General features: G+C 29.1%; 1 protein-coding gene across 1 annotated transcript in view; it reads left to right on the top strand.

Moving 5' to 3' along the window:
- The window catches only part of LOC124021173 (glutamate receptor 2-like), a 29,165-nt gene extending 10,216 nt beyond the window's left edge, over nucleotides 1-18,949 (top strand). Inside the window, exon 4 of the mRNA XM_046336522.1 lies at nucleotides 16,357-18,949. Coding sequence (XP_046192478.1) covers nucleotides 16,357-16,527 — 171 coding nt within the window. The 3' untranslated portion in view covers nucleotides 16,528-18,949. The remainder of the gene's footprint in view (nucleotides 1-16,356) is intronic.
- The last annotated feature ends 647 nt before the right edge of the window (nucleotides 18,950-19,596 follow it).

The raw sequence follows: 19,596 nt of genomic DNA, 5'->3' as shown, positions 1-19,596 counted from the left end.
GTCACACACCATACTGTCACCACACACCATACTGTCACACAGCATACTGTCACCACACACCATACTGTCACCACACACCATACTGTCACACACCAAACTGTCACCACACACCATACTATCACCACACACCATACTGTCACACACCAAACTGTCACCACACACCATACTGTCACCACACAGTCACCACACACCATACTGTCACACACATACTGTCACACACACCATACTGTCACCACACACCATACTGTCACTGTCACCACACACCATACTGTCACCACACACCATACTGTCACACACCATACTGCCACACACCATACTGTCACACACACCATACTGTCACCACACACCATACTGTCACCACACACCATACTGTCACCACACACCATACTGTCACACACCATACTGTCACCACACACCATACTGTCACCACACACCATACTGTCACCACACACCATACTGTCACCACACACCATACTGTCACCACACACCATACTGTCACCACACACCGTACTGCCATACACCATACTGTCACCACACACCATACTGTCACCACACACCATACTGTCACACACCATACTGTCACACATCATACTGTCACACACCATACTGTCACACACCATACTGTCACCACACACCATACTGTCACCACACACCATACTGTCACACACCATACTGTCACACACCGTACTGTCATACACCATACTGTCACCACACACCATACTGTCACACACCATACTGTCACCCACCATACTGTCACCACACACCATACTGTCACCACACACCATACTGTCACCACACACCGTACTGTCACCACACCATACTGTCTACTACATTTACTACATACTACATTTACTATATACTACATTTACTACATACTACATTTACTACATACTACATTTACTATATACTACATTTACTACATACTACATTTACTACATACTACATTTACTACATTTACTACATACTACATTTACTACATTTACTACATACTACATTTACTACATTTACTACATACTACATTTACTACACACTACATTTACTACATTTACTATATACTACATTTACTACATACTACATTTACTACATTTACTACACACTACATTTACTACATTTACTACATACTACATTTACTACATACTGCATTTACTACATTTACTACATTTACCACATTTACTACATTTACTACATACTACATTTACTACATTTACTACATTTACTACATTTACTACATACTACATTTACTACATTTACTACATTTACTACACACTACATTTACTACATACTACATTTACTACATTTACTACATTTACTACACACTACATTTACTACATACTACATTTACTACATTTACTACATTTACTACATACTACATTTACTACATACATTTACTACATTTACTACACACTACATTTACTACATTTACTACATACTACATTTACTACATACTACATTTACTACATTTACTACATTTACTACACACTACATTTACTACATTTACTACATACTACATTTACTACATACTACATTTACTACATTTACTACATTTACTACATACTACATTTACTACATTTACTACATTTACCACATTTACTACATTTACTACATTTACTACATTTACTACATACTACATTTACTACATTTACTACATTTACTACATACTACATTTACTACATACTACATTTACTACATTTACTACATTTACTACACACTACATTTACTACATTTACTACATTTACCACATTTACTACATACTACATTTACTACATACTACATTTACTACATACTACATTTACTACATTTACTACACTACATTTACTACATTTACTACATTTACTACATTTACTACATTTACTACATTTACTACATACTACATTTACTACATACTACATTTACTACATTTACATTTACTAAACACACATTTACTACATTTACTACATTTACTACATTTACTACACACATTTACTACATTTACTACATTTACTACATTTACTACATACTACATTTACTACATTTACTACATACTACATTTACTACATTTACTACATACTACATTTACTACATACTACATTTACTACATTTACTACATACTACATTTACTACATACTACATTTACTACATTTACTACATTTACTACATTTACTACATACTACATTTACTACATTTACTACATTTACTACATACTACATTTACTACATTTACTACACACTACATTTACTACATTTACTACATTTACCACATTTACTACATACTACATTTACTACATTTACTTCACACTACATTTACTACATACTACATTTACTACATTTACTACATACTGCATTTACTACATTTACTACATTTACCACATTTACTACATTTACTACATACTACATTTACTACACACTACATTTACTACATTTACCACATTTACTACATTTACTATATACTACATTTACTACATACTACATTTACTACATACTACATTTACTATATACTACATTTACTACATTTACTACATTTACTACATACTACATTTACTACATTTACTACATACTACATTTACTACATTTACTACATTTACTACATTTACCACATTTACTACATACTACATTTACTACATACTACATTTACTACATTTACTACATACTACATTTACTACATACTACATTTACTACATTTACTACACACTACATTTACTACATTTACTACATACTACATTTACTACATACTGCATTTACTACATTTACTACATTTACCACATTTACTACATTTACTACATTTACTTTACTACATACTACATTTACTACATTTACTACATACTACATTTACTACATTTACTACATTTACTACATACTACATTTACTACATTTACTACATTTACTACATTTACTACATTTACTACACACTACATTTACTACATTACATTTACTACATTTACTACATTTACTACATTTACTACATTTACTACATACTACATTTACTACACACTTTTACTACATTTACTATATACTACATTTACTACATACTACATTTACTGCATTTACACATTTACTACACACTACATTTACTACATTTACTACATTTACTACATTTACTACATACTACATTTACTACATTTACTACATACTTTTACTACATTTACTACATTTACCACATTTACTACATACTACATTTACTACATACTACATTTACTACATTTACTACATTTACCACATTTACTACATACTACATTTACTACATACTACATTTACTACATTTACTACATTTACTACACACTACATTTACTACATTTACTACATTTACCACATTTACTACATACTACATTTACTACATACTACATTTACTACATACTACATTTACTACATTTACTACACACTACATTTACTACATTTACTACATTTACCACATTTACTACATACTACATTTACTACATACTACATTTACTACATACTACATTTACTACATTTACTACATTTACTAAACACTACATTTACTACATTTACTACATTTACTACATTTACTACACACTACATTTACTACATTTACTACATTTACCACATTTACTACATACTACATTTACTACATTTACTACATACTACATTTACTACATTTACTACATACTACATTTACTACATACTGCATTTACTACATTTACTACATACTACATTTACTACATACTACATTTACTACATTTACTACATACTACATTTACTACATACTACATTTACTACATTTACTACATTTACTACATACTACATTTAATACATTTACTACACACTACATTTACTACATTTACTACATTTACCACATTTACTACATACTACATTTACTACATTTACTTCACACTACATTTACTACATACTACATTTACTACATTTACTACATACTGCATTTACTACATTTACTACATTTACCACATTTACTACATTTACTACATACTACATTTACTACACACTACATTTACTACATTTACTACATTTACTACATACTACATTTACTACATTTACTACATTTACTACATTTACTACATTTACTACACACTACATTTACTACATACTACATTTACTACATTTACTACATTTACTACATACTACATTTACTACATTTACTACATACTACATTTACTACACACTACATTTACTACATTTACTATATACTACATTTACTACATACTACATTTACTACATTTACTACATACTACATTTACTACATTTACTACATTTACTACACACTACATTTACTACATTTACTACATACTTACTACATTTACTACATTTACTACATTTACTACATACTACATTTACTACATTTACTACATACTAAATTTACTACATACTGCATTTACTACATTTACTACATTTACCACATTTACTACATACTACATTTACTACATTTACCACATTTACTACATACTACATTTACTGCATTTACTACATTTACTACACACTACATTTACTACATTTACTACATTTACTACATTTACCACATTTACTACATACTACATTTACTACATTTACTACATACTACATTTACTACATTTACTACATACTACATTTACTACATACTGCATTTACTACATTTACTACATACTACATTTACTACATACTACATTTACTACATTTACTACATACTACATTTACTACATACTTATTTACTACATTTACTACATTTACTACATACTACATTTACTACATTTACTACACACTACATTTACTACATTTACTACATTTACCACATTTACTACATACTACATTTACTACATTTACTTCACACTACATTTACTACATACTACATTTACTACATTTACTACATACTACATTTACTACATTTACTACATACTACATTTACTACATACTACATTTACTACACACTACATTTACTAAATTTACTATATACTACATTTACTACATACTACATTTACTACATTTACTACATACTACATTTACTACACACTACATTTACTACATTTACTACATACTACATTTACTACATTTACTACATTTACTACACACTACATTTACTACATTTACTACATACTACATTTACTACATACTACATTTACTACATTTACTACATTTACTACATACTACATTTACTACATTTACTACATACTACATTTACTACATACTGCATTTACTACATTTACTACATTTACCACATTTACTACATACTACATTTACTGCATTTACTACATTTACTACACACTACATTTACTACATTTACTACATTTACCACATTTACTACATACTACATTTACTACATTTACTACATACTACATTTACTACATACTACATTTTTACTACATTTACATTTACTACATTTACTACATACTACATTTACTACATTTACTACATTTACTACATTTACTACATACTTTTACTACATTTACTACATTTTACTACATACTACATTTACTACATTTACTACATTTACTACATACTACATTTACTACATTTACTACATACTACATTTACTACATTTACTACACACTACATTTACTACATTTACTACATACTACATTTACTACATACTACATTTACTACATTTACTACATTTACTACATACTACATTTACTACATTTACTACATACTACATTTACTACATACTGCATTTACTACATTTACTACATTTACCACATTTACTACATACTACATTTACTGCATTTACTACATACTACATTTACTACATTTACTACATACTACATTTACTACATACTGCATTTACTACATTTACTACATACTACATTTACTACATACTACATTTACTACATACTACATTTACTACATTTACTACATTTACTACATACTACATTTACTACATTTACTACATTTACTACATTTACTACATACTACATTTACTACATTTACTACATACTACATTTACTACATTTACTACATACTACATTTACTACATACTACATTTACTACATTTACTACATACTACATTTACTACATACTACATTTACTACATTTACTACATACTACATTTACTACATACTACATTTACTACATTTACTACATTTACTACATACTACATTTACTACACACTACATTTACTACATTTACTACATTTACCACATTTACTACATACTACATTTACTACATTTACTTCACACTTTTACTACATACTACATTTACTACATTTACTACATACTACATTTACTACATTTACTACATACTACATTTACTACATACTACATTTACTACACACTACATTTACTAAATTTACTACATACTACATTTACTACATACTACATTTACTACATTTACTACATTTACTACATTTACTACATTTACTACACACTACATTTACTACATTTACTACATACTACATTTACTACATACTACATTTACTACATTTACTACATACTACATTTACTACATACTACATTTACTACACACTACATTTACTACATTTACTATATACACATTTACTACATTTACTACATTTACTACATTTACTACATACTACATTTACTACATTTACTACACACTACATTTACTACATTTACTACATACTACATTTACTACATTTACTACACACTACATTTACTACATTTACTACATTTACAACATTTACTACATACTACATTTACTACATTTACTACACACTACATTTACTACATTTACTACATTTACCACATTTACTACATACTACATTTACTACATTTACCACATTTACTACATACTACATTTACTACATTTACTACATTTACTACACACTACATTTACTACATTTACCACATTTACTACATTTACTACATTTACTATATACTACATTTACTACATACTACATTTACTACATTTACTACATACTACATTTACTACATTTACTACATACTACATTTACTACATTTACTACATTTACTACATACTACATTTACTACATTTACTACATTTACCACATTTACTACATACTACATTTACTACATTTACTACATTTACTACATTTACTACATTTACTACATTTACTACATTTACTACATACTACATTTACTACATACTACATTTACTACATTTACTACATACTACATTTACTACATACTGCATTTACTACATTTACTACATTTATTTACTACATACTACATTTACTACATTTACTACATACTACATTTACTACATTTACTACATTTACTACATTTTTACTACATTTACTACACACTACATTTACTACATTTACTACATTTACCACATTTACTACATACTACATTTACTACATTTACTTCACTACATTTACTACATACTACATTTACTACATTTACTACATACTACATTTACTACATTTACTACATACTATTTACTACATACTACATTTACTACACACTACATTTACTAAATTTACTATATACTACATTTACTACATACTACATTTACTACATTTACTACATACTACATTTACTACATTTACTACATTTACTACATTTACTACATTTACTACATACTACATTTACTACATTTACTACATACTACATTTACTACATACTACATTTACTACATACTACATTTACTACACACTACATTTACTAAATTTACTATATACTACATTTACTACATACTACATTTACTACATTTACTACATACTACATTTACTACATTTACTACACACTACATTTACTACATTTACTACATACTACATTTACTACATTTACTACACACTACATTTACTACATTTACTACATTTACAACATTTACTACATACTACATTTACTACATTTACTACACACTACATTTACTACATTTACTACATTTACTACATTTACTACATTTACTACATACTACATTTACTACATTTACCACATTTACTACATACTACATTTACTACATTTACTACATTTACTACACACTACATTTACTACATTTACCACATTTACTACATTTACTACATTTACTATATACTACATTTACTACATACTACATTTACTACATTTACTACATATTACATTTACTACATTTACTACATTTACTACATTTACTACATACTACATTTACTACATTTACTACATTTACTACATTTACTACATTTACTACATACTACATTTACTACATTTACTACATTTACTACACACTACATTTACTACATTTACTACATACTACATTTACTACATGTACTACATTTACTACATACTACATTTACTACATTTACTACATACTACATTTACTACATACTGCATTTACTACATTTACTACATACTACATTTACTACATACTACATTTACTACATTTACTACATACTACATTTACTACATACTACATTTACTACATACTACATTTACCACATTTACTACATACTACATTTACTACATTTACTACATACTATACTACATTACACACACTACATTTACTACATTTACTACATACTACATTTACTACATTTACTACATTTACTACATACTACATTTACTACATTTACTACATACTACATTTACTACATACTACATTTACTACATGTACTTCACTACATTTACTACATACTACATTTACTACATTTACTACTACATTTTACTACATTTACTACATTTTTACTACATTTACTACATACTACATTTACTACATTTACTACATACTACATTTACTACATACTACATTTACTACACACTACATTTACTAAATTTACTATATACTACATTTACTACATACTACATTTACTACATTTACTACATACTACATTTACTACATTTACTACACACTACATTTACTACATTTACTACATTTTTACTACATTTACTACACACTACATTTACTACATTTACTACATTTACTACATACTACATTTACTACATTTACTACACACTACATTTACTACATTTACTACATTTACTACATTTACCACATTTACTACATACTACATTTACTACATTTACCACATTTACTACATACTACATTTACTACATTTACTACATTTACTACACACTACATTTACTACATTTACTACATTTACTACATTTACTACTTTACTATATACTACATTTACTACATACATTTACTACATTTACTACATACTACATTTACTACATTTACTACATACTACATTTACTACATTTACTACATTTACTACATACTACATTTACTACATTTACTACATTTACTACATTTACTACATACTACATTTACTACATTTACTACATTTACTACACACTACATTTACTACATTTACTACATACTACATTTACTACATGTACTACATTTACTACATACTACATTTACTACATTTACTACATACTACATTTACTACATACTGCATTTACTACATTTACTACATACTACATTTACTACATACTACATTTACTACATTTACTACATACTACATTTACTACATACTACATTTACTACATTTACTACATTTACCACATTTACTACATACTACATTTACTACATTTACTACATACTACATACTACATTTACTACATTTACTACATTTACTACATACTACATTTACTACATTTACTACATTTACTACATACTACATTTACTACATTTACTACATACTACATTTACTACATACTACATTTACTACATGTACTACATACTACATTTACTACATACTACATTTACTACATTTACTACATACTACATTTACTACATTTACTACATACTACATTTACTACATACTACATTTACTACACACTACATTTACTACACACTACATTTACTACATACTACATTTACTACATACTACATTTACTACATTTACTACATACTAAATTTACTACATTTACTACATACTACATTTACTACACACTACATTTACTACATTTTACTACATACTACATTTACTACATTTACTACATACTACATTTACTACATACTACATTTACTACACACTACATTTACTACACACTACATTTACTACATACTACATTTACTACATACTACATTTACTACATTTACTACATTTACTACATACTACATTTACTACATTTACTACATACTACATTTACTACATACTGCATTTACTACATTTACTACATTTACCACATTTACTACATACTACATTTACTGCATTTACTACATTTACTACACACTACATTTACTACATTTACTACATTTACCACATTTACTACATACTACATTTACTACATTTACTACATACTACATTTACTACATACTACATTTACTACATACTTTTACTACATTTACTACATACTTTACTACATACTACATTTACTACATTTACTACATACTACATTTACTACATTTACACACTACATTTACTACATACTACTACATTTACTACATTTACTACATACTACATTTACTACATTTACTACATACTACATTTACTACATTTACTACACACTACATTTACTACATTTACTACATACTACATTTACTACATACTACATTTACTACATTTACTACATTTACTACATACTACATTTACTACATTTACTACATACTACATTTACTACATACTGCATTTACTACATTTACTACATTTACCACATTTACTACATACTACATTTACTACATACTACATTTACTACATTTACTACATTTACTACACACTACATTTACTACATTTACTACATTTACTACATTTACTACATACTACATTTACTACATTTACTACATACTACATTTACTACATTTACTACATACTACATTTACTACATACTGCATTTACTACATTTACTACATACTACATTTACTACATACTACATTTACTACATTTACTACATACTACATTTACTACATACTACATTTACTACATTTACTGCATTTACTACATACTACATTTACTACATTTACTACATACTACATTTACTACATACTGCATTTACTACATTTACTACATACTACATTTACTACATACTACATTTACTACATACTACATTTACTACATTTACTACATTTACTACACACTACATTTACTACATTTACTACATTTACCACATTTACTACATACTACATTTACTACATTTACTACATACTACATTTACTACATTTACTACATACTACATTTACTACATACTGCATTTACTACATTTACTACATACTACATTTACTACATACTACATTTACTACATTTACTACATACTACATTTACTACATTTACTACATTTACTACATTTACTACATTTACTACATACTACATTTACTACATTTACTACACACTACATTTACTACATTTACTACATTTACCACATTTACTACATACTACATTTACTACATTTACTTCACACTACATTTACTACATACTACATTTACTACATTTACTACATACTACATTTACTACATTTACTACATACTACATTTACTACATACTACATTTACTACACACTACATTTACTAAATTTACTATATACTACATTTACTACATACTACATTTACTACATTTACTACACACTACATTTACTACATTTACTACACACTACATTTACTACATTTACTACATACTACATTTACTACATACTACATTTACTACATTTACTACATACTACATTTACTACATACTACATTTACTACACACTACATTTACTAAATTTACTATATACTACATTTACTACATACTACATTTACTACATTTACTACATACTACATTTACTACATTTACTACACACTACATTTACTACATTTACTACATACTACATTTACTACATTTACTACACACTACATTTACTACATTTACTACATTTACAACATTTACTACATACTACATTTACTACATTTACTACACACTACATTTACTACATTTACTACATTTACTACATTTACTACATTTACTACATACTACATTTACTACATTTACTACATTTACTACATACTACATTTACTACATTTACTACATTTACTACACACTATTACTACATTTACTACATTTACTACATTTACTACATTTACTATTTACATTTACTACATACTACATTTACTACATTTACTACATACTACATTTACTACATTTACTACATACTACATTTACTACATTTACTACATTTACTACATACTACATTTACTACATTTACTACATTTACCACATTTACTACATACTACATTTACTACATTTACTACACACTACATTTACTACATTTACTACATTTACTACATTTACCACATTTACTACATACTACATTTACTACATACTACATTTACTACATTTACTACATACTACATTTACTACATACTGCATTTACTACATTTACTACATACTACATTTACTACATACTACATTTACTACATTTACTACATACTACATTTACTACATTTACTACATTTACTACATACTACATTTACTACATTTACTACACACTACATTTACTACATTTACTACATTTACATTTACTACATACTACATTTACTACATTTACTACACATTTACTACATACTACATTTACTACATTTACTACATTTACTACATTTACTACATTTACTACATACTACATTTACTACATACTACATTTACTACATACTACATTTACTAAATTTACTATATACTACATTTACTACATACTACATTTACTACATTTACTACATACTACATTTACTACATTTACTACACACTACATTTACTACATTTACTACATACTACATTTACTACATTTACTACACACTACATTTACTACATTTACTACATTTACTACATTTACTACATTTACTACATTTACTACATTTACTACATTACATTTACTACATTTACTACATTTACTACATTTACTACATTTACTACATACTACATTTACTACATTTACCACATTTACTACATACTACATTTACTACATTTACTACATTTACTACACACTACATTTACTACATTTACCACATTTACTACATTTACTACATTTACTATATACTACATTTACTACATACTACATTTACTACATTTACTACATATTACATTTACTACATTTACTACATTTACTACATTTACTACATACTACATTTACTACATTTACTACATTTACTACATTTACGACATTTACTACATACTACATTTACTACATTTACTACATTTACTACACACTACATTTACTACATTTACTACATACTACATTTACTACATGTACTACATTTACTACATACTACATTTACTACATTTACTACATACTACATTTACTACATACTGCATTTACTACATTTACTACATACTACATTTACTACATACTACATTTACTACATTTACTACATACTACATTTACTACATACTACATTTACTACATACTACATTTACCACATTTACTACATACTACATTTACTACATTTACTACATACTACATTTACAACACACTACATTTACTACATTTACTACATACTACATTTACTACATTTACTACATTTACTACATACTACATTTACTACATTTACTACATACTACATTTACTACATACTACATTTACTACATGTACTTCATACTACATTTACTACATACTACATTTACTACATTTACTACACACTACATTTACTACATTTACTACATACTACATTTACTACATTTACTACATACTACATTTACTACATTTACTACATACTACATTTACTACATACTACATTTACTACACACTACATTTACTAAATTTACTATATACTACATTTACTACATACTACATTTACTACATTTACTACATACTACATTTACTACATTTACTACACACTACATTTACTACATTTACTACATACTACATTTACTACATTTACTACACACTACATTTACATTTACTACATTTACAACATTTACTACATACTACATTTACTACATTTACTACACACTACATTTACTACATTTACTACATTTACTACATTTACCACATTTACTACATACTACATTTACTACATTTACCACATTTACTACATACTACATTTACTACATTTACTACATTTACTACACACTACATTTACTACATTTACCACATTTACTACATTTACTACATTTACTATATACTACATTTACTACATACTACATTTACTACATTTACTACATACTACATTTACTACATTTACTACATACTACATTTACTACATTTACTACATTTACTACATACTACATTTACTACATTTACTACATTTACCACATTTACTACATACTACATTTACTACATTTACTACATTTACTACATTTTACTACATTTACTACATACTACATTTACTACATGTACTACATTTACTACATACTACATTTACTACATTTACTACATTTACTACATTTACTACATACTGCATTTACTACATTTACTACATACTACATTTACTACATACTACATTTACTACATTTACTACATACTACATTTACCACATTTACTACATTTACCACATTTACTACATACTACATTTACTACATTTACTACATACTACATTTACAACACACTACATTTACTACATTTACTACATACTACATTTACTACATTTACTACATTTACTACATACTTTTACTACATTTACTACATTTTTACTACATACTACATTTACTATATGTACTACATACTACATTTACTACATACTACATTTACTACATTTACTACATACTACATTTACTACATTTACTACATACTACATTTACTACATACTACATTTACTACACACTACATTTACTACACACTACATTTACTACATACTACATTTACTACATACTACATTTACTACATTTACTACATACTAAATTTACTACATTTACTACATACTACATTTACTACACACTACATTTACTACATACTACATTTACTACATACTACATTTACTACATTTACTACATACTACATTTACTACATACTACATTTACTACACACTACATTTACTACACACTACATTTACTACATACTACATTTACTACATACTACATTTACTACATTTACTACATACTACATTTACTACATACTACACACTACATTTACTACATTTACTACACACTACATTTACTACACACTACATTTACTACATACTACATTTACTACATTTACTACATACTACATTTACTACATACTACATTTACTACATTTACTACACACTACATTTACTACACACTACATTTACTACATACTACATTTACTACATACTACATTTACTACATACTACATTTACTATATACTACATTTACTACATTTACTACATACTACATTTACTACATACTACATTTACTACATGTACTACATACTAGATTTACTACATACTACATTTACTACATTTACACCATACTACATTTACTACATACTACATTTACTACATTTACTACATACTACATTTACTACATACTACATTTACTACATACTACATTTACCACATTTACTACATACTACATTTACTACATTTACTACATACTACATTTACAACACACTACATTTACTACATTTACTACATACTACATTTACTACATTTACTACATTTACTACATACTACATTTACTACATTTACTACATACTACATTTACTACATACTACATTTACTACATGTACTACATACTACATTTACTACATACTACATTTACTACATTTACTACATACTACATTTACTACATTTACTACATACTACATTTACTACATACTACATTTACTACACACTACATTTACTACACACTACATTTACTACATACTACATTTACTACATACTACATTTACTACATTTACTACATTCTAAACTTACTACATTTACTACATACTACATTTACTACACACTACATTTACTACATACTACATTTACTACATACTACATTTACTACATTTACTACATACTACATTTACTACATACTACATTTACTACACACTACATTTACTACACACTACATTTACTACATTACATTTACTACATACTACATTTACTACATTTACTACATACTACATTTACTACATTTACTACACACTACATTTACTACATTTACTACACACTACATTTACTACACACTACATTTACTACATACTACATTTACTACATTTACTACATACTACATTTACTACATTTACTACACACTACATGTACTACACACTACATTTACTACATACTACATTTACTACATACTACATTTACTATATACTACATTTACTATATACTACATTTACTACATACTACATTTACTACATTTACTACATACTACATTTACTACATACTACATTTACTACATGTACTACATACTACATTTACTACATACTACATTTACTACATTTACACCATACTACATTTACTACATTTACTATATACTACATTTACTACATACTGCATTTCTAGATTTCAACATACTGCATTTCTACATACTGCATTTCTACATTTTACATATCTATACATTTATATTTCTACAGCAAGTGGAGCTGACCCTGACCATTGCATTTTTTATTTTGTGTGTGTGTGTGTGTGTGTGTGTGTGTGTGTGTGTGTGTGTGTGTGTGTGTGTGTGTGTGTGTGTGTGTGTGTGTGTGTGTGTGTGTGTGTGTGTGTGTGTGTGTGTGTGTGTGTGTGTGTGTAGATGACATTTACAGATGCCATGCGGAGTAAGGCCAGGCTGTCCATCACGGGATCCTCTGGGGAGAACGGGCGTGTTCTGACCCCTGACTTCTCTCACCCTCCTGACTTTCCCCGCGTCCCCTACCTCCGACCAGGACTACCCATGAGCCTCAGCATGACTGACCTCTCCTGACCACTCCCTCACAGTGCCTTACAGCCAATCAGATCACAGAGAGCTGCCGGCCAACTCCACATCAACCCATCACGTTTTTCAGAGGACTGGACTTCCTTCCCGCCCTCTTCTCTGATTGGGCAGACAGCTCTGGGCTGGTGATGTCATCACTCTTCCCCTCTAATCTCTCCCGGGAAGTGAAAACAACCAACCACGGCACACCTATCCATTTCCATAGTGACCAGCTCTGATTCAAGCACACGAGACTTCAGCTGCATCAGACGCGATTTTATAAAGCAAGTTGTTCAACTTCACAGGGGAAATAATTATATTTTTTAAGTATTTTCAAAAGCTTCCATTTAGTAGAGTGAGTCAATATGATCGCCTGTATACTCCGACTTCACTACCGCTCTGTACATAGGACTAGTTATAACAATAATAATAACTATAATGTTATATTAATTATATGAATAATAACTATAATAATGATAATAATAATGCTTGCTCTGAACCCTAACCCCTGTTTTTACTAGAGACCTAGTTTGACCTCTGAACCCTAACCCCTGTTTTCACTAGAGACCTAGTTTGACCTCTGAACCCTAACCCCTGTTTTCACTAGAGACCTAGTTTGACCTCTGAACCCTAACCCCTGTTTTCACTAGAGACCTAGTTTGACCTCTGAACCCTAACCCCTGTTTTCACTAGAGACCTAGTTTCACCTCTGAATCCTAACCCCTGTTTTCACTAGAGACCTAGTTTGACCTCTGAACCCTAACCCCTGTTTTCACTAGAGACATAGTTTGACCTCTGAACCCTAACCCCTGTTTTCACTAGAGACCTAGTTTGACCTCTGAACCCTAACCCCTGTTTTCACTAGAGACCTAGTTTGACCTCTGAACCCTAACCCTTGTTTTCACTAGAGACCTAGTTTGACCTCTGAACCCTAACCCTTGTTTTCACTAGAGACCTAGTTTGACCTCTGAATCCTAACCCCTGTTTTCACTAGAGACCTAGTTTGACCTCTGAACCCTAACCCCTGTTTTCACTAGAGAAATAGTTTGACCTCTGAACCCTAACCCCTGTTTTCACTAGAGACCTAGTTTGACCTCTGAACCCTAACCCTTGTTTTCACTAGAGACCTAGTTTGACCTTTGAAACCTAACCCCTGTTTTCACTAAAAACCTAGTTTGACCCTAAAACAACAGATGGCACTGAGGCCAGAAACTAAAAATAGACATATATGGCCCATGAACAACAGACTTTGGTCTTTATATGGACAAAAGACAGTGCCATAATATAGTACCAATGCCAAGTACAGGAGAGTGCCAAAAGAGGAACTTGAACCAATCAGCTGGTTCAGCCAAAAGAGGAACTTGAACCAATAAGCTGGTTCAGCCAAAAGGGGGACTTGAACCAATAAGCTGGTTCAGCCAAAAGGGGGACTTGAACCAATAAGCTGGTTCAGCCAAAAGGGGGACTTGAACCAATAACATGTTCAGCCAAAAGGGGGACATGAACCAATAACATGTTCAGCCAAAAGGGGGACTTGAACCAATAAGCTGGTTCAGCCAAACGGGGGACTTGAACCAATAAGCTGGTTCAGCCAAAAGGACTTGAACCAATAAGCTGGTTCAGCCAAAAGGACAAGAACCAATGAGCTGGTTCAGCCAAAAGGACGAGAACCAATAAGCTGGTTCAGCCAAAAGGACTTGAACCAATAAGCTGGTTCAGCCAAAAGGACAAGAACCAGTGAGCTGGTTCAGCCAAAAGGACGAGAATCAATAAGTGGGTTCAGCCAAAAGGACTTGAACCAATAAGCTGGTTCAGCCAAAAGGACGAGAAACAATAAGCTGGTTCAGCCAAAAGAGGGAGTTGAACTAATAACCAGCTAATGCACAGTGACTCCCTCTAAATTCCTGATTACTTTACTACTGAACTCTGATGAAGATGATGGTGGTGGTAATGATGATGGTGATGATGATAATGGTAATGGTGATGATAATGGTAATGATGGTGGTAATGATGCTGATAATGGTAATGATTTTTGATGATAATGGTAATGATGATGATGATAATGGTAATGACGGTGATGGTAATGATGGTGGTGATGACGATGATGGTGATGATGATAATGTGTTTACTGTGCTCTACAAGCAGGACTAGTAGGGACATGCATGATGGTGATGATGATGGTAATGATGATGATGATGATGGGACATGCATGATGGTGATGATAATGGTAATGATGCTGATAATGGTAATGATGATGATGATAATGGTAATGATGGTGATGATGATGGTGATGATGATGATGTGTTTACTGTGCTCTACAAGCAGGACTAGTAGGGACATGCATGATGGTGATGGTAATGATGATGATGATGATGGGACATGCATGATGGTGATGATGATGGTAATGATGATGATGATGATGATGATGATGATGATGGGACATGCATGATGGTGATGATGATGATGATGGGACATGCATGATGGTGATGATGATGGTAATGATGATGGTAATGATGATGATGATGATGATGGGACATGCATGATGGTGATGATGATGGTAATGATGATGATGATGATGATGATGATGAGGACATGCATGATGGTGATGATGATGCTAATGATGATGATGATGGTAATGATGATGATGATGATGATGATGATGATGATGATGATGATGATGATGGGACATGCATGATGGTGATGATGATGGGACATGCATGATGGTGATGATGATGGTAATGATGATGATGATGGTGATGATGATGGTAATGGTAATGATGATGATGATGATGATGATGATTGATGATGATGATGGTGATGATGATGGTAATGGTAATGGACTAGATGATGATGATGATGATGATGGTGATGATGATGGTAATGATGATGATGATGATGATGATGGTAATGATGATGATGATGATGATGATGATGATGATGGTGATGATGATGGAACATGCATGATGGTGATGATGATGGTGATGATGATGGTGATGGTGATGATGATGATGATGGTGATGATGATGGTAATGATGGTAATGATGATGATGATGGTGATGATGATGGTAATGGTAATGA

This window comes from Oncorhynchus gorbuscha, unplaced genomic scaffold (genome assembly GCF_021184085.1).
Source record: "Oncorhynchus gorbuscha isolate QuinsamMale2020 ecotype Even-year unplaced genomic scaffold, OgorEven_v1.0 Un_scaffold_1076, whole genome shotgun sequence".
Taxonomy (NCBI): domain Eukaryota; kingdom Metazoa; phylum Chordata; class Actinopteri; order Salmoniformes; family Salmonidae; genus Oncorhynchus; species Oncorhynchus gorbuscha.
The sequence above is the reverse complement of the archived record's forward strand: the minus strand, read 5'-3'. Positions and strand labels throughout refer to the sequence as shown.